The sequence below is a fragment of the Eretmochelys imbricata genome, chromosome 1, assembly GCF_965152235.1.
Source record: "Eretmochelys imbricata isolate rEreImb1 chromosome 1, rEreImb1.hap1, whole genome shotgun sequence".
NCBI lineage: Eukaryota > Metazoa > Chordata > Testudines > Cheloniidae > Eretmochelys > Eretmochelys imbricata.
Window position 1 is genome coordinate 43983479 of NC_135572.1, and position 20178 is coordinate 44003656.

General features: G+C 44.2%; 1 protein-coding gene across 3 annotated transcripts in view; it reads right to left on the minus strand.

The window, feature by feature from the left end:
* Positions 1 to 354: 354 nt before the first annotated feature.
* MIPEP (mitochondrial intermediate peptidase) overlaps positions 355 to 20178 on the minus strand; it is a 138569-nt gene continuing 118745 nt past the window's right edge. For all 3 annotated transcript variants that reach the window (XM_077809421.1, XM_077809412.1, XM_077809452.1), the window contains one exon: positions 355 to 618. In XM_077809421.1, coding sequence (XP_077665547.1) covers positions 521 to 618 — 98 coding nt within the window. In that variant the 3' untranslated portion in view covers positions 355 to 520. The remainder of the gene's footprint in view (positions 619 to 20178) is intronic.

The window sequence follows — 20178 nt, forward strand, 5'->3', positions numbered from 1 at the left end:
CCAGTTTCCCTTCTCTGCACAGCAAATCAGGCTATTTCTCTCCCTTCCTCTGATGCAGAACATCCCATAGTCTTCTATAAAGAATAGGGTGACAAAACTTGACCAGTACTGGTGTGGGCAGGTGAGAAGGAACCATGCAAACAACCCTGAGTCATGACAGTTTTGTGCTAATCCTGAATTCAATAACTGTGTACTGAAAGAGGTCTCATTCCTACCACCCATCTTGGTGAAGGGTTGGATTTCCAGATAGCCACACACTCATAAAGTACATGTCAAAGAGCATTTTCCCAACACAGTCTTCTGCAAATCCACTTGAAACCTTAGCCCATCATCTTCTTAAATAAAACCACACAATCCATTAAAACACACTATTTATTTAAAGATTCTACAAATAATAATTTTTGTTTGTTGTTTCACAACTGTTCATTGAGAAGCAGAAACAAATAGCCATGGCAGTACTATGTCCATCATTGTTAAGACTGGTATAGTCCTCTATAAAAACAATCAGTTCAGTTCCATGTTATTCTGAGTCCATGAAGAACGTTTCAAAGTCCTGATCCAAGTCTGAAACAAGGGCGCCCACAAAGTCTTCAACAGAAGGAGACTTCTGAAGCATACCTATGGAAAGGAGCACAAGAAACTCTCAGTGAGAATCGCACCAACATGAAAGCCTTGACAATGTTTACCTGAACTAATTTGTCTGTGTCATACTGAACTACTCCAGTATAGCTATTACGATTTTTCACCAAGAAGCATGCAACCATTCTACATGGGAATATTTAATCAATCTACTTCCTAGCTAGCTTTCTGGCCCTCATCACCATAGTATCTGAAAGCCTCACAATCCTTTCAACACCACTGTGAGCCAGGAAGTATTATCCCTATTTTACAGAGACGGAAATGAGGTGCAGGATAGGGTAAATTACTTTGGTTGCACAGGAAATCTGGGGCTGAGCAGGGAACTGGTCACAGATCTGTTCAGTCTCAAGTCAGCACCATATCCACTAGACTATCCTTCCTACTCTGATTTAGAAATGCCAGATGATCAAACTGTCACTATGCAAAATCAAACCACAAATCCATTTACATTTTATCCCTTGGAAAACTCCATTTCTCTTCCACATTCTCTAATACCCCTCATGGTATTAACCGCCCCCTCCCCACAAAAAAATCATTAAGATACATGCATAACTAAAACATGTCACACAACCTTCTGGCTATAAATCCTGTCACACCTTCTCCTCTCCCTATCTCATTTCTCTTGTATTCACTTGTCCTATTATGTCCAAATTTAAGGCTCAATCCTGCAAAACATGTATCAAGCTTTCTTGAAGGTGGGGACCATTTCTTACTGGCATGTTAAATGCGTCACACCCGGTCTAAGCTTGTTTACTTTATATAATACAAGAATTATGTTCCTATTTTACACAAATTTGGAAATGTCTAGCCTATATAAAGCCTCTATAGTATTGTTCCTGAATATAAAATTTAACTTGCAAATTTTGCAGACTCTTTGCTGGAGGGTGGGGGGGGGGGGGAAGAAGAAATCAGGTCATCTCAATTAATTGCCTTGCTCTAATCTGATTAACCAAGAAGATTCTATTGATTCAAATCAGAAAGTTTCCCTGTGTGCAGTGGAATTTAGATTTTAAAGTCAACTCAAAAAGGATTTGCAACAGTGCACTTTTTAAAGGAAAAAACATGTTTTCTATAAAGCATCAGAATATACTGTCTAAATTATTTTCAGCTGTTTTGCTGTAATAAAAATGCATTGTGTACCTATTGTGAGTTTATTATTAATATTTTAAACACTTTAAACGGAAATTACATTACTTGTATTGGAAAACATCAAAAACAGCTAATTCAGAGCCAGTTAGTGTAAAATATAAACTCTGTGGTTCTTTGAAGTGATCCACATTCTTACTGACAAAACTGCCAATGTAAATATAACCTTTCTCAAACCTTTACTATAGGCACAAATAGTGCACATCCTTTTACATTCTTTCACATCCTTAGACCATTTGGTTTCAGTGGGAATAATAATTGCAGCATTTATGAAAAACAAAATCTTTCAGTGCACCTTTTCATAAAACCTGACTGGAACCAACTGGCTTGAATAGATGTTTCTTGTATTTTAAGTAAATGCTAAATACAATAGTTCAAAAAGCAAGAAAGAAAGTAAGTCTCCAGGCAATTCTGGATAGTTACTAAAGGACTTTCCTAGTTAGGATCTCACAGCATCCTGATTTTAATTAGGTTTAAGTGTATACTGCAAGTGTCAACACGAACTGCCATGACACAGTTGATTAATATCAAGAACTAAATGAAAAATAAAAGGTTCACACTGCAGACAGAATTAAAATGCAGTCAAATAACACTTCTATTCAGATACTTTCAATATCAAAGGGAGCGGAAAAATGGTTCCTTTTAACAACCTGACACACTCATCACTTTTCCCTTTAGCACAATAAGGTGTGGCTTGTATCTTTAGTTCATAAAGACAACTGAGCGACTTTTGCAGTACAGTATGTGGGTGCGGCTTACAGAAAGACATACTTGTTTGTGGAAATCAGTTATAGTGGATGGAAAAACAAACTCCATCTTGAATGAAGACCTGCAAACAGCAAGATGTCTGACTCTATCCCAAAGATACCTGCTCTGTGCACAGAAGGGATTCACACTGTGTGTGGGTCTCCTCCCAAGTGAGTTGGTCTGGCTAGACGACATGTATATTGCCACACTAGCAGCCATGGAGACCCCCTCCCCGCCCGAACAACTTTGCAGTGGGAATACCCCTGTAAGGAGGCCTCAAGGGGCAGCTGTCAACTGGCAAGCCTGGAAGCACAGCTCCATTGCACGCTTAGCTGTATGAGGGGAACAGAGGCAGACAAGCCACCAAAATCCCTATGGCCTGTCCCTCTAACAGAACCATATCCCCAGTACCCTGCACCCCTTTCCTGCCGGATTTTCCATGGGAAAGGGTGATCAGGAGCACGTTAACAGGACACATTGATTTTTCTGATGCCATAAAAATAACTATGGACAAAGAGTATGTAAGAAAATACTTTAAAAATTCATTACAAACAAAATCAGCCTGTCCAGATGACATACATCCAGGGTGTCAAAAGTATTAGCTAACAAACTTATAGACAACTGACAATTCTCCTTGAAAAACTGACAACCAGGTATGCTTCTTATCAAAGAAAAAAGAAAAACAAATACAGTACTGGTTGCTTTTCAAAAAAAGGAATGAAGATCAATCCAAGGAATTACCTTCAAGTAAATCTAATTTCTTACCTTAGTACAATAGCAACACAGTAAAAATTCTACACTATGGAAATTATAAAATGTGTGACTAAAGGGAACACTATAATACAGCTGGAAGTTTATACAGCTAAATAGTCTAAAATACCTTATTTTAAAAATCATTATGAATTATTTCAAATTGGCTTACATAAGGATATTAATGTAGATTCAAAATTGGTTGAAAGGACCATAAACAAAGGCAAGAAAAGTACCAGATTTTGTTCAAAATAAATTATTTTAAATACCCATCTTCAAGATTCCGGAATTAGACACACAATGGTAATTTTAATTAGCCCTCTACATAGTAGTTGCATCATTTGAAAATGCAAATGGACTTCTCTCTTTTATCACTGCAATGATGTATTGCATGACTGTTGTTCTTTCAACAGCACCCAGCCCTGTGACAACAGCTGCTTTTAAGGTACCAGAGGAGGCAGAATCAGGAATATCCACAGAATAAATTCTACCAATGCAAAAAGAGCAAGCCCTGATTATATAAAGTACTACAGATTCTATTGTAAAGATCCAAAACACTGTAATTTAGAATAATGCTGCTGCAGTGTTTGAACCTATGATTCCATGGAGGAGGACAGAATACAAGATCATAACAGTCCCTTTTGGCTTTAAACTCCATGAATATCTGTATTATAATATGTACACACAGAACACTCCAGTTTCAATTATTTAGTGAAAAGAAAAGGAGTACTTGTGGCACCTTAGAGACTAACAATTTATTTGAGCATAAGCTTTCGTGAGCTACAGCTCACTTCATCGGATGCATACTGTGGAAAGTATAGAAGATCTTTTTATACACACAAAGCATGAAAAAATGGGCGTTTACCACTACAAAAGGTTTTCTCTCCCCCCACCCCTTTGTAGTGGTAAACGCCCATTTTTTCATGCTTTGTGTGTATAAAAAGATCTTCTATACTTTCCAGAGTATGCATCCAATGAAGTGAGCTGTAGCTCACGAAAGCTTATGCTCAAATAAATTGGTTAGTCTCTAAGGTGCCACAAGTACTCCTTTTCTTTTTGCGAATACAGACTAACACGGCTGTTACTCTGAAACCAATTATTTAGTGAGATATCCACAAAGACTGACGGTTGCAGATTTTTAAGTTGTGACTATATTTCGTAAGTTCGTCTGGACTCCCATTTCAGATCAGTCTCTCCCAAGCCTAGGGCAGCTGTGTTGCTCTCCTTCTCTGCTTTGAAGTTCTCTTCCACATTACAGCACTGTGGTTAACCACACCCTTTCTGGGGATGGTTAACCATAACCTTCAATCACCTGTAATTGGGAAAATTATAAAAAAAACCCCTGTGGTCTCTGTCCCTCTGAAACACCGTAATTGTTTTGGCCTTGTTTAGTTTGGGCCAATGTCTACTGCTGTTTATAACGGATATTATAACAGCACTAGCATTTATATAAACTCCTTGTACATTAAAAAAGATGGACAAACATTATCTAAAATCTCTGCAATACCTCCAAGAGGTGAGGACAATTTTACACACGGAGAAACAGAGATAATAAGGGCCTGATTTGCAAAATTGCACAGGAGCAACCGCATGCCTAATTTGCATCTGTGATTACTTTGCACATATATATTGGGTATTTGGGCACAGAAGTGGATAATTACGTACCTGCCTACAATACAGTCGTGTCATAAATATAAAGGGAAGAGTAAACCCCTTTGAAATCCCTCCTGGCCAGGGGAAAGCTCCTCTCACCTGTAAAGGGTTAAGAAGCTAAAGGTAACCTCGCTGGCACCTGACCAAAATGACCAATGAGGAGACAAGATACTTTCAAAAGCTGGGAGGAGGGGGAGAAACAAAGGGTCTGTGTGTCTGTCTATATTCTGTCTTGGCCGGGGATAGACCAGGAATGGAGTCTTAGAACTTTTAGTAAGTAATCTAGCTAGGTACGTGTTAGATTATGATTTCTTTAAATGGCTGAGAAAAGAACTGTGCTGAATAGAATAACTATTTCTGTCTGTGTATCTTTTTTGTAACTTAAGGTTTTGCCTAGAGGGGTTCTCTATGTTTTGAATCTAATTACCCTGTAAGATAATTAGATCTACCATCCTGATTTTACAGGGGGGATTTCTTTATTTCTATTTACTTCTATTTTTATTAGAAGTCTTCTTGTAAGAAAACTGAATGCTTTTTCATTGTTCTCAGATCCAAGGGTTTGGGTCTGTGGTCACCTATGCAAATTGGTGAGGCTTTTTATCCAACATTTCCCAGGAAAGGGGGGGTGCAAGTGTTGGGAGGATTGTTCATTGTTCTTAAGATCCAAGGGTCTGGGTCTGTAGTCACCTAGGCAAATTGGTGAGGCTTTTTACCAAACCTTGTCCAGGAAGTGGGGTGCAAGGTTTTGGGAAGTATTTTGTGGGGAAGGACGTGTCCAAACAGCTCTTCCCCAGTAACCAGTATTAGTTTGGTGGTGGTAGCGGCCAATCCAAGGACAAAGGGTGGAATATTTTGTACCTTGGAGAAGTTTTGACCTAAGCTGGTAAAGATAAGCTTAGGAGGTTTTTCATGCAGGTCCCCACATCTGTACCCTAGAGTTCAGAGTGGGGGAGGAACCTTGACAAGTCGTATGAATGGTTTAGGAATACAACTTCACATCTATTTTGCAAGTGCACTTTTTAAAATCAGTCTCTAGGGGGCAGATTTTCAAAGACATAAAAAACAGTTAGATTCTGAACTCCCCTTTGGGCTGTCTCTCAAGATTAGAAGATGGTAAATTAGACAAAGAGTCAGGTCTGGCTTCCAATCACGTGATCAACCCACTACACTGTCGCCCCTGAGCGCCATCCTACCCATTTATTCTGAAGTGCTGCACATTGGGATTTTGTGATATAAAGGAAAGCAGGGATCAATAACGTCTACACTGACACTTGGCAGAGATGGACAAATGGATTTTATGTCATAACTGTATTTTTTCTTTAAATACCAAATTATGGCCTCTTGAACAAAACATAGCTGAAGTTATTTTCTATTTGTGGTTCCTACAGCACATATTTGTACCTAGTAAATAATTGGGCGTGCAATAGAGTTAACATCATGAGAAGATTTGAAAGGACTTCATGGTGACACTGCATCTTTTAAAATAATAATGCATGTTGCTATTGATGGTGGGAGTCAAATTCAAGCGAACAGATGTATAAATCTCAGGTCCTTAATTAAAGGCCCAGTCCAAAAGGAGTCTCTCCACTGATTTCACTGGAAGTTGGATCGAGTCCTCCATCCTCCTTATCAGTGAATCTGAGGGATCAAGTGAGAGAAAGATGGAAGCTAGGGCTATATCTAAACATTTAAAAAATAAAAATGAGAAGATGATAACATAGAATCATAGAATATCAGGGTTGGAAGGGACCTCAGGAGGTCACCTAGTCCAATCCCCTGCTCAAAGCAGGACCAATCCCCAACTAAATCATCCCAGCCAGGGCTTTCCACCACCTCCCTAGGTAACCCATTCCAGTGCTTCACCACCCTCCTAGTGAAAAAGTGTTTCCTAATATCCAACCTTAAACCTCCCCCACTGCAACTTGAGACCATTACTCCTCGTTCTGTCATCTGCTACCACTGAGAACAGTCTAGATCAGGGGTCGGCAACCTTTCAGAAGTGGTGTGCTGAGTCTTCATTTATTTACTTTAATTTAAGGTTTCACCTGCCAGTAATACATTTTAACATTTTGTAGAAGGTCTCTCTCTATAAGTCTCTATATTATATAACTAAACTATTGTCATATGTAAAGTAAACAAGGTTTTCAAAATGTTTAAGAAGCTTCATCTAAAATTAAATTAACATGCTGATCTTATGCCACTGGCCCGCTCAGCCTGCTGCCAGCCTGGGGTTCCATTCACCTAGGCCGGCAGCAGACTGAATGGGGCCCTGGCTGGCAAGGGGCTGGCAGCCAGAACCCCAGACCGGCGGCAGGCTGAGTGGGGCCGGCGGCCGGGACCCCAGACCAGCAGTGGGCTGAGCGGCTCAGCCCGCTGCCACTCAGCCCGCTGCTGGTCTGGGGTTCCGTCCGCCGGCTCCTGCCAGCCAGGGTCCCGGCTGCCAGCCCCGCTCAACCCGCTGCCGGTCTGGGATCCTGGCCCTGCCCACATAGAGTGGGTACCTACCCTCTCCCTGGTTCTAGCCCATTCTCTTCCTCTCTCTCTGCACTGAGCTGAGGGTGGGAGTACACTGAGCACAGAGCTGGGGGTGAAGGATCTAGCCAGGAGCTAGAATGAGGGAGGGGGCTCAGGGTTGGGGCAGGATTGAGTGTGGAGTGCTTACCAGGGCAGCTCCCATTTGGTGCAAGGGGTGCAGGTGGGGGGAGGGGGAGAATGCAGGAGCTCCTGTTTGGTGCTCAGGGTGGGGGTGGGAATGTGGGGGGTGCAAAGTCAGGGCATGGGGTGTGGGGGGTGCGGGAGTCAGGGCAGGGGTTGTGGGGGGGTACAGAGGTCAGGACAGGAGGCTGAGTGTGTGGGGGGGGTGCTGGAGACAGGGCTGGGGTCGTGGGGGTCAGGACAGAGGGCTGGGGGTATGGGTGTAGGGTAGTGTCCTGGGAGTGCTCCCTGCCCAGAGTGGCTCACAGCAGGGGGCTGGAGGGGATATGCCCTGATTCCACCCCCCTTTCCCAAGACCCCATCCTCACCTCTTCTCCACCTCCTTCCCGGAGCAGCAAGCGAGCTCCGGCTCTGCTCCCCATCCCTGGCAAGGGCCATCAGCTGATCGGCGGCAGGGAGGGAGAGGAGGAGGGGCAGGAACCCAGCACACTGGGGAAGAGGCGGGGGAGGGGAGACCTTGCCTGCCCTGCAGCAGCAGCTGGCAGGACCAAGCTTCTTCACCCTGACCCCCCCGGGGGGTGTAAGCAGGATTTTTAATGGCACGGTGCTGCCTGCCAGGGTCCTGGCCCAGCTCAGCCCGCAGCCGGCCTGGGTTCGGCAGTGGGCTGAGCGGGGCCATCAGCTGGGACCTGGCAGGCAGCAGCGTGCCATTAAAACTCGGCACACGTGTCATAGGTTGCCGACCCATAGTCTAGATCCATCCTGTTTGGAACCCCCTTTCAGGTAGTTGAAAGCAGCTATCAAATCCCCCCTCATCCTTCTCTTCCGCAGACTAAACAATCCCAGTTCCCTCAGCCTCTCCTCATAAGTTATGTGTTCCAGTCCACTAATCATTTTTGTTGCCCTTGGCTGGACTTTTTCCAATTTTTTCACATCCTTCTTGTAGTGTGGGGCCCAAAACTGGACACAGTACTCCAGATGAGGCCTCACCAATGTTGAATAGAGGGGAACGATCACGTCCCTTGATCTGCTGGCAGTGCCCCTACTTATACTTCCCAAAATGCCATTGGCCTTCTTGGCAACAAGAGCACACTGTTGACTCATATCCAGCTTCTCGTCCACTGTCACCCCTAGGTCCTTTTCTGCAGAACTGCTGCCGAGCCATTCGCTCCCTCGTCTGTAGCGGTGCATGGGATTCTTCTATCCTAAGTGCAGCACTCTGCACTTGTCCTTGTTGAAACTCATCAGATTTCTTTTGGCCCAATCCTCCAATTTGTCTAGGTCCCTCTGTATCCTATCCCTACCCTCCAGCGTATCTACCACTCCTCCTAGTTTAGTATCATCCGAAAACTTGCTGAGGGTGCAATCCACACCATCCTCCAGATCATTAGTGAAGATATTGAACAAAACCGGCCCCAGGATTGACCCTTGGAGCACTCCACTTGATACCGGCTGCCAACTAGACATGGAGCCATTGATCACCACGCGTTGAGCCCGACAATCTAGCCAGCTTTCTATCCACCTTACAGTCCATTCATCCAGCCCATACTTCTTTAACTTGCTGGCATGAATACTGTGGGAGACCGTGTCAAAAAGCTTTGCTAAAATCAAGGAATAACACGTCCACTGCTTTCCCCTCATCCACAGAGCCAGTTATCTCGTCATGGAAGACAATTAGATTAGTCAGGCACGACTTGCCCTTGGTGAATCCATGCTGACTGTTCCTGATCACTTTCCTCTCCTCCAAGTGCTTCAGAATAGATTCCTTGAGGACCTGCTCCATGATTTTTCCAGGGACTGAGGTGAGGCTGACTGGCCTGTAGTTCCCCGGATCCTCCTTTTTCTCTTTTTTAAAGATGTGCACTACATTAGCACATGATGTGCACTACATTTTTTCCAGTCGTCCGGGACCTCCCCCGATCGCCATGAGTTTTCAGAGATAATGGCCAAAGGCTCTGCAATCACATCCACAAACTCCTTTAGCACTCTTGGATGCAGCGCATCCGGCCCCATGGACTTGTGCTCGTCCAGCTTTTCTAAATAGTCCCGAACCACTTCTTTCTCCACAGAGGGCTGGTCATCTCCTCCCCATGCTGTGCTGCCCAGTGCAGTAGTCTGGGAGCTGACCTTGTTCGTGAAGACAGAGGCAAAAAAAGCATTGCGTACATTAGCTTTTCCCACATCCTCTGTCACTAGGTTGCCTCCCTCATTCAGTAAGGGGCCCACACTTTCCTTGACTTTCTTCTTGTTGCTAACATACCCGAAGAAACCCTTGATACTCTTAACATCTCTTGCTAGCTGCAACTCCAGGTGTGATTTGGCCTTCCTGATTTCACTCCTGCTTGCCCGATCAATATTTTTATACTCTGCCCTGGTCATTTGTCCAATCTTCCACTTCTTGTAAGCTTCTATTTTGTGGTTAAGATCAGCAAGGATTTCACTGTTAAGCCAAGCTGGTCACCTGCCATATTTACTATTCTTTCTATACATTGGGATGGTTTGTCCCTGTAATCTCAATAAGGATTCTTTAAAATACAGCCAGCTCTCCTGGACTCCTTTCCCCCTCATCTTATTCTCCCAGGGGATCTTGCCCATCAGTTCCCTGAGGGAGTCAAAGTGTGCTTTTCTGAAGTCCAGGGTCTGTATTCTGCTGCTCTCCTTTCTTCCTTGTGTCAGGATCCTGAACTTGACCATCTCATGGTCACTGCCTCCCAGGTTCCGATCCACTTTAGCTTCCCCTACTAATACTTCCCGGTTTGTGAGCAGCAGGTCAAGAAGAGCTCTGCCCCTAGTTGTTTCCTCCAGCACTTGCACCAGGAATTGTTCTCGGAAACATCTGATAAGCAACACTACAACAATGCAATGAAGAAAGTGAACAAGTGAAAGAATGTGTCATATTATACAATGCATTAAGAAGGAGATTAAGAAGGAGATTTTACCAAGGAGTCAATGGAAATGATTAAATATGGCGAGCTTAGCACTGACACGTGCATTCACGTGCTTTAGAAGGGAAGAGCTTTGTGTGTGTTTAACCAGTAGTCAGACTTGCACAAGCATATCTCTACCTAAAAGGTTAGATTTTGAAATCAGAGCCTAGAAAATTTAGACTTCTGAAATGTGGCACCTAGTATCAGAGAATACTGAAACTTCCCCCAAAAGAAAGTAGTGTCAGCAAGAGGTCACTATTGCTTGGTGGTGAAGGATGTATTTGGAGGAGGTGTGTGGAAACAGCATTTCTGCAGTTGGAAGAACAGTGTTTTGGAATGTCTTTTGGGAGGAACAGTGTTTTGGAATGTCTTAACAAAGAGGAGACTGGTGAGAGACACACAAAAGGCTGACTGAAAAAACTAACAGGACGATATTAAGGAATGACGACACATTAGAGCAGCTGACATTACTTATCTGTTTAAAATCTTATTTCTGTACTAAATACAGAATGATGGGGACAGGAGAGTAAAAAGGTTGCATGTATGTACAGTCCACAGTATTCATAATTGTTGCAAGATAAGCACAGGAACTACTTAACTTCACATGGGTGTGGCTTAAAATGAAAAGTCAGGGTGACAAACCAAAACTGGACCACTCCATTTCAATAAAGGTTTTCATTTTCAGTGACAATTACTCCATCCCTCCACTGGGACATTTCGCCCTCTTTTTTTTTTTTGGGGGGGGGGGGGGGAAGAGGGAGACTATTTTAGCACTAAAACAAGAACCCTACACTAAGTGAAAAGAAGAGACATTTTCTCTGCTAATTTTTATGACTTCACCCATCTTTAAAAGATCTTTTAAAAATCATCTAAAAGAACTAGAAGAAATTATATAAGTACACACTGTGTCAGTAAATTTATCACTGCACAATGCTGATTGTTTATTCAGCATTCTTACTGCAAGTATCAATTATGCTCATACTGACAAATATGACAGAGGTATTGTTATCTGATTACTGTTATGCCTGTACAAACAACAGACTAAATGCAGCTCTACTATTATAGTGCTTAATGTGACATAATAAGATTCAGTTTAGTTTTTAAGGTTCCATTTATTTAAATAAAATTTGAAAAGGCAAAAAGACTACATTTTACAAGTGACCATGCTCACTTTCCTCCCCCATTATCTGCTTTCCTTACAACAGTCTATATGACTTTTTTTCCATACTGCCCCCCATGCACGGCAGAGCTATAGATGTCACGGTGCCTTAACTGTGCATTTCTATATTTAAACACATTTGGATTTATTTTAAATTTAACCTTAATGCTGAATTTCCTGAAATTATAATGCTTCTTTCTGGAATAAATATACCATTTCAGGAATGAATTTTACCCTAAAATTACTGATACTTACTCTCAACCTCAACTCAACAGTAATATATTTTTGTCTGGAAATGTAAGCAAATAAAATTCTGTACTCCCACAACAGAAGAGAAAATGCATGTGCAGTTATGCACGGTTTCATGTGCTTCATCAACGGAAACATTTTGTTGGTTTCTTTATTCAAATAATATTTGAATCATATGGGCACATTGATAGAACTTTCAGCACAGGCTTTGGAACATTCCATGAGACTCCCTGGTCAACAAAATGCAAAAATGCATTCCAAGAAGTATCTGAAGGGATAATAAGTCGAAGTCAGTGTTCAAAAGTTATGTCTCCCCATACTATGTGATACTTAAAAATATAAATTCTGTTGGCTTGCATCCGTTCCCTCCAGAATCTAAGACTGCAAGGCGGATTTGAAATTAGGTTACAAGATGTACCGTAACTTTGACTCTTTAAGAGTGCTGTAAGAATGACAAGTTTAAAAGATCCAGAAACCTCCCAGAAGAAGAGACCTTCCATATCTGGAATATAAATAGACTAATTTATCTCATACATAGTGGTTTAATATACGAAGGTACTGGAGATACATGGCATAATGTTACAACAAGAGCAATGGAGTCAGGACTTGTGTATTCCATTTCCAACTCCATCACTGACTCGCCATGTGAAAATAGCCACATCTGTTTTTTCTATCTGTAAAATGGATATACCACTACTTAGCTACCTAACATTGCATGTTTTGAAGCTTAACGAATTTTTATGAATTAACAACAGTTTAAGAGCTTCAGATGAAAGGCATCACATAAATGTGAAGTCTATTATTATCAAGTACCTGGCTTGTGAGTTTCAATACTGATGCAACCTTGTTCAGTGTGCATATGAGAAGGTTACTCACCTTGTGCAGTAACTGAGGTTCTTCGAGATGAGTGTCCCTGTCAGTGCTTCATTCCAGGTGTTGCTGTATCCCTGTGCCTTTGCTTGGAGAATTTTACAGCAGTGCCCGTATGAGTCACGCACACCCGGTGCCTGCCTTTAGTACCATTGGCAGTTAAAGTATTGTGCGTGCAACCTGGACGACTCAGTTTCTTCTCTACCGCAGAGCCTGAACCAAGCTCCGAAGTAGAGGGGAAGAGAGTGGGTAGTGGAGCACCCACAGGGACACTCATATTGTACTGCACAAGGTGAGTAACCTTCTCTTCTTCGAGAGAGATGTCCCTGTGGGTGCTCTACTCCAGGTGACTGTAAAGCAGTGCCCCCTTAGGACGGTAGGGGCTTCAGAGTTGGTAAGATAACTGTGGATAGTACTGCTGGGCCAAGTCAGGTATCCGCTTTAGGGCCTTGCGTAATAGCATAATGTCTGGCAAAGGTGTGTACAGAGGCCCAAGTGGCAGCCTTGCATATGTCTATCAAGGCAACGTTATTTAGGAACGCTGTGGACGTTGATATAGATCTGGTTGAGTGTGCCCTGATTGCTGATGAGGGCTGGGTGCTTTTTAATTGGTAGCATAGGCAAATGCATCCAGATATCCATTTAGAGAATCTCTGCATGGATATGGATGCACCTCTGGATCGTTCTGCTATGGACACAGAGTTTTGGAGAAGCCTGAAATGGCTTGGTTCTGTCCAGGTAAAAAGCCAGTTCTCTTCTAACAACCAGGGTGTGCATCGTAGCTTTGAACGAGTTTGCATGCAGATTAGGGAAGAAAATTGGAAGCTGTATCGGTTCGTTAATGTGAAATGATGAATGTACATTGGGTAAAAATTTGGGATGGGTAGGTAGCATAATTTTATCCTTAAAAAAGACCAGGCGTACCTGCGGCACCTTAGAGACTAACAAATTTATTAGAGCATAAGCTTTCGTGGGCTACAGCCCACTTCATCGGATGCATTGAATGGAACCCACGAAAGCTTATGCTCTAATAAATTTGTTAGTCTCTAAGGTGCCACAAGTACTCCTGTTTTTTTTTTTTTTGTTGCAGATATAGACTAACATGGCTGCTACTCTGAAACCTTAAAAAAAATCGTATATGGTGGGTCTGCCATAAGCACCCCTTTTCCTCCCACACGTCTGACTGACGTGATAGCTTCTAGAAATGACACTTTCATGGACAGGTGCATAAGGAGCAGGTTGCTAGAGGTTTGAAAGGTTTCTGAGTAAGTGTCGTTAGTACCAGATTCAAGTCCCGAGGTATAGTGGGTGGTCTGATGTCAGGGAAGAGAGTTTATATGCCCTTGAGAAATCGTTTGGTGATTGGGTGGGCAAAGATTGTAGTGTTGTCAATCTTTCAGTCAAAAGCGGTGATGGCCGCCAGGTGTACTTTCAATGAGCTGATGGAAAGGCCTGATTGTTTTAGTTCTAAGATGTAGTCTAGGACCAATGGGAGAGGTGCAGATGTTGCATCAATTTGTTGGTGGTGCACCATGTTGTAAATCTCCTCCACTTACATAGGTGGGTGCTACAAGTAGAGTGCTTTCTGCTATGGACCTGGTCTGAACAGTTTAGCTCATCATGAGGAAGCCATGCCTTAAGATGTAGCATCTGCAAGTTGGGGTGCTGTAAGTGTCCATCCCACTGTGTCAGTAGATTTGAGTGGAGGGGGAGTGTGATTGGGGAATGTGCTGACATGCACATCATGTAGGGATACTACAGTTGTCTTGGACACATGGGGGCTATTAGGATGACTCTGGCTTTGTTGGTCCTAATTTTCTGTATTGCCCTGGGAGCAATGGTATTGGTGGAAATCCATAGAAGAGGTCTGTATTCCTGCTGATTAGAAACAGGGCTCTCATGGATTGCTTCCCCAGACCCTCCCTGGCGCAAAATTTTTGACACTTTGTGTTGTGGGCAGTGGCAAATAGGTCGGTGCTTGGGTGACCCTGCTATTGGAATATGTGTTGGTTAGTACTGGCTTACTCAATTCCTATTTGCAGTCGTGGGGAAATAGTCTGCTGAGTTCGTCTGCCGTCGTCTTCTGACATTCAGGTAGGTATGAAGCTGAGATATGGATGTTGTGTTGAATACAGAGATTCCAAAGTTTGATGGCCTGGGTGCAAAGTGAATGAGATCTGGCTCCTCCTTGCCAGTTTATATAGAACATAGAGGCAATGTTGTCGGTGATGACCCTTACGTGCTGATTCTTTATGACCATCAGGAAGTGGAGGAAGGTATTGTGGATGGTGCAGAGTTCTAGAAAGTTTATATGTGGGCTTGTCTCCGTTGTGGACCATAGTCCCTGAGCTGTTTGACGTTGCATGTGTGCTCCCCACCCGATGAAGGAGGTGTCCATTGTGATCATCTGTGACGGAGGGTCTTGTGTGAATGGGATCCCGAAACACAGGTTGCATGGGTGGGTCCACCAATCTAACAAGTCCCTGACCGTGTGGGACATTGTTCTGTATACAGTTGCTAACAATCCTTGGAGGCAGCGCATGTGCAGGCATACGTACTTGACTACAAATGTGCATGCTGCCATGTGGCCCAAGAGTTGCAGACATTCGTGGACTGTGATTTGTGGACTGTGTTGCACTGTGGATATTACTGTCTGTATTGTGTTGAACCTGTCCTGTGGGAGCGACACCCTCGTGGTCTGGGAGTCGAGGTATTGTTGAGTCAATTGTATTGTTGATTTCTTCATATTTATTTGTAGGCCGACACTTTCAAAACAGTGGATCGCCGTTTGTGTGGAGCGCATGGCTTCTGACTGGCCTTTGTCTCTGTCGTTGATCATAAGGTCTCTGTTCTGCTGTGTATATGTGGGATATCTAGAGTGTTGATAAGGTTGATATGTGTACTGCCTCCTTCTCATAGCAGGCGTAGGGATGCAGAGGGACCAGAGTGTGGCTCGGGAATCCTTCATTGTGTGCAGCACATCGTAGGTTTTGGCTGCGATTTCTCTCCATCAAAAGGGAGGTCCTCAACTGTGTTCTGAATCTCCTGTGGAAATGCTGATGAATTGAACCACGAGGCCTGTTGCATGACAACAGCTGTGGCAGGGGACCTGGCTACAGTGTCAGCCACATCCAAAGAGGCCTGTAGATCTGTATGTGCAATGTTTTGTCCTTCAGAGACCAGGGATTTAAATTGTTGTCTCTTGTCTTCAGGAATGTCAGTTAAGTCCATAAATTTCCCGTAATTCTTGGGGTCATATTTGGCTAATAATGCCGCATAATTTGACACTCTGAATTGAAATGTGGAAGATGTGAACACTTTGCGGCCAAAGAGGTCCAGCCTCTTGTTTTCCTTATCAGAGGGGCGGGAACAAAAATGCTGCTGTTTTCCCTTTTGATTGGCTGCTTCCACAACCAGCAAGTTGGGAGCTGGGTGTGTGAATAAGAATTCAGAACCCTTGGAGGGGACATAGTATTTGCGGTCCACCCTTTTACAAGTTGGCAAAATTGTGGCCAGAATTTGCCACACTGTTTTTGCAGGTTCCATGGTAGCCGCATTGTTCGGTAGTGCTATCTTTGAAGAGGAAGAAGGTTGTAGAACGTCTGTCAGAAACTCAGCATGAGTTGACACTTCCTTGAGGGCAATTTTAAGCTCATTAGCCACTCTTTTGACTAGATCTTGAGAAAAGTCGTCCACCATGGTTGGTGGTGGCGGCATAATTGCCTTGTCCGGCAAGGAGGAGGAATTATTACTGGGTGGCAAGGTGTCAGGAGCAGCATCCTCTTCCTGCTCTGCCATTGGCTCCTCCAGTGTGTCTCACTGACTCCGGGGGTGTGTGGGGGGAGGTCTGCCTATGTCCCTGCGTGGGCTAGGATGTCTGCTATAGTGTCATGTATAGGACTCCCATGACTCCGATATGGCCAGTGAGCTGGGTAAAGCACAGGTGGCTCCATCCATGGGTGGCTATACCAAGGAGGCATATCGTGCCTGTATGAGGACCGTGATCTCGATGGTTCAGTGCCAACCGGTGTCCTGACTGGGGAAGAGTGGCGAGGGGAGAATTGTCCTTCCACTGTGTCCTCTTCATCACTGCAGAACTGTGCTGGAATGGGTGACAGATGCTGGTGTGGTACCGATGGCCTCGGTGATACACTGGTACCAAAGAGAGGAAACTGAGGAGTAGAGGAGACCAACAAATCCCTGCGGGGTAGGAAGTGGCGTGGTCCCAATAGTGTCAGTGCCACAGGGTGTGGTGGTGATTTGCGCTGGTGGTGCGGTGAGCTGGGTAGGTGCCAGTGTCGCTAGTGCTGGAACTGTGGTTTTAGCGGTGCTGGACTGTGGCGCCGGGACAGGAGCAATTGTTGGTGCCACCTCCTTAGAAGGTGCCGACGGTGCCATAGTAGAGGCAGGCAACTTAAAGCCGTTAGCCTTGGCACCGGAGTGGGGGTGCCAGCAGCCACCTTGCAGACAGTGCCTGAAGTGCCCGGAGTATCATAGATGCTGAGTCGCGGTACCGTTGGCATCGATGACAGCGATCTCGTCGGCGACCGTTTTTTGTTGTCTGCTCTCTTTGGGATGGGGAGGATGACCATTTCTTGGCTGGTCCTTTGGATTTTGGGGACCTCGGTGATGAGGGAACTGGAGACCCATGCAGGTCAGAGGCTGGTCTCAAGGACTTCTTCATTAAAATGAGCTTAAGCCTCTGGTCCTTGTCCCTTCGTGCCCTTGTCATAAATATAAAGGGAAGGGTAAACACCTTTAAAATCCCTCCTAGCCAGAGGAAAAACCCTCTCACCTATAAAGGGTTAAGAAGCTAGGATAACCTCGCTGGCACCTGACCAAAATGACCAATGAGGAGACAAGATACTTTCAAAGCTGGAGGGGGGGAGAAACAAAGGCTCTCTCTGTCTGTGTGATGCATTTGCCGGGAATAGAAAGGAATGGAATCTTAGAACTTAGTAAGTAATCTAGTTAGATATGCGTTAGATTCTGTTTGTTTAAATGGCTGAGAAAATAAGTTGTGCTGAATGGAATGGATATTCCTGTTTCTGTGTCTTTTTGTAACTTAAGGTTTTGCCTAGAGGGATTCTCCATGTTTTGAATCTAATTACCCTGTAAGGTATTTACCATCCTGATTTTACAGAGGTGATTCTTTTACTTTTTCTTCAATTAAAATTCTTCTTTTAAGAACCTGATTGCTTTTTTCATTGTTCTTAAAATCCAAGGGTTTGGGTCTGTGTTCACCTATGTAAATTGGTGAGGATTTTTATCAAGCCTTCCCCAGGAAAGGGAGTGTAGGGTTTGGGGAGTATTTTGGGGGGAAAGATGTTTCCAAGCGGGCTCTTTCCCGGTTATATAGCTGTTAGACGCTTGGTGGTGGCAACAATAAAGTACAAGGGAAAAAGGAAAACAGTTTGTACCTTGGGGAAGTTTTAACCTAAGCTGGTAAAAATAAGCTTAGGAGGTTTTCATGCAGGTCCCCACATCTGTACCCTAGAGTTCAGAGTGGGGAAGGAACCTTCACAGCTCTAGTTTTCAATTTGCTACAATGGCCACATTTCTTGGGAACATGGGATTCACTCAGACAGCGGACACATTGAGTGTGTCCATCAGACACCGACATCGCCTTTCTGCACGTAGTGCACCGCTTAAAGCCCGGTGAACCCGGTATTATGTGCTAATGTACTCATTGCTTTTTTTGCCTCTGTCTTCACAAACAAGGTCAGCTCCCAGACTACTGCACTGAGCAGCACAGCATGGGGAGGAGGTGACCAGCCCTCTGTGGAGAAAGAAGTGGTTCGGGACTATTTAGAAAAGCTGGACGAGCACAAGTCCATGGGGCCGGATGCGCTGCATCCAAGAGTGCTAAAGGAGTTTGTGGATGTGATTGCAGAGCCATTGGCCATTATCTTTGAAAACTCATGGTGATTGGCGGAGGTACCGGATGACTGGAAAAAGGCTAATGTAGTGCCCATTTTAAAAAAGGGAAGGAGGAGGATCTGGGGAACTACAGGCAGTCACCTCCGTCCCTGGAAAAATCATGGAGCAAGTCCTCAAGGAATCAATATTGAAGCACTTAGAGGAGGGGAAAGTGATCAGGAACAGTCAGCATGGATTCACCAAGGGCAAGTCATGCCTGACTAATCTAATTGCCTTCTATGATGAAATAATTGGCTCTGTGGATGAGGGGAAAGCAGTGGACGTGTTATTCCTTGACGATAGCAAAGCTTTTGATACGGTCTCCCATGGTATTCTTGCCAGCAAGTTAAAGTATGGGCTGGATGAATGGACTATAAGGTGGGTAGAAAGCTGGCTAGATCGTCAGGCTCAACGGGTAGTGATCAATGGCTCCATGTCTAGTTGGCAGCTGGTATCAAGTGGAGTGCCCCAAGGGTCAGTCCTGGGGCCGGTTTTGTTCAATATCTTCATAAATGATCTGGAGGATGGAGTGGATTGCACCCTCAGCAAGTTTGCAGATGACACTAAACTGGGAGGAGTGGTAGATACGCTGGAGGGTAGGGATAGGATACAGAGGTCCCTAGACAATTTAGAGGATTGAGCCAAAAGAAATCTTATGAGCTTCAACAAGGACAAGTGCAGAGTCCTGCACTTAGCATAAAAGAATCCTATGCACTGCTACAGAATAGAGACCGAGTGGCTAGGCAGCAGTTCTGCAGAAAAGGACCTAGGGGTGACAGTGGACGAGAAGCTGGATATGAGTCAACAGTGTGCCCTTGTTGCCAAGAAGGCTAAAGACATTTTGAGCTGTACAAGTAGGAGCATAGCCAGCAGATCGAGGGACGTGATCGTTCCCCTCTAGTTGACATTGGTGAGGCCTCATCTGGAGTACTGTGTCCCGTTTTGGGGCCCACACTACAAGTAGGATGTGGAAAAATTGGAAAGTGTCCAGCAGAGGGCAACAAAAATGTTTAGGGGGCTGGAGCACATGACTTATGAGGAGAGGCTGCGGGGACTGGAATTATTTAATCTGCGGAAGAGAAGAATGAGGGGGGATTTGATAGCTACTTTCAACTACCTTAAATGGGGTTCCAAAGAGGATGGATCTAGACTGTCCTCAGTGGCAGTAGATGACAGAACAAGGAGTAATGGTCTCAAGTTGCAGTGCCGATGGTGAAGCACTGGAATGCGTTACCTAGGGAGTTGGTGGAATCTCCTTCCTTAGAGGTTTTTAAGGTTAGGCTTGACAAAGTCCTGTATGGGATGATTTGGTTGGGGACTGGTCCTGCTTTGAGCAGGGGGTTGACTAGATGACCTCCTGAGGTCCCTTCCAACCTGATATTCTATGATTATCACTGACTTAAACTATGGAGTAAATAAGAATTTGGTGTTTTTTTTTAAACAGGAACTAAGTTAATAAATGAA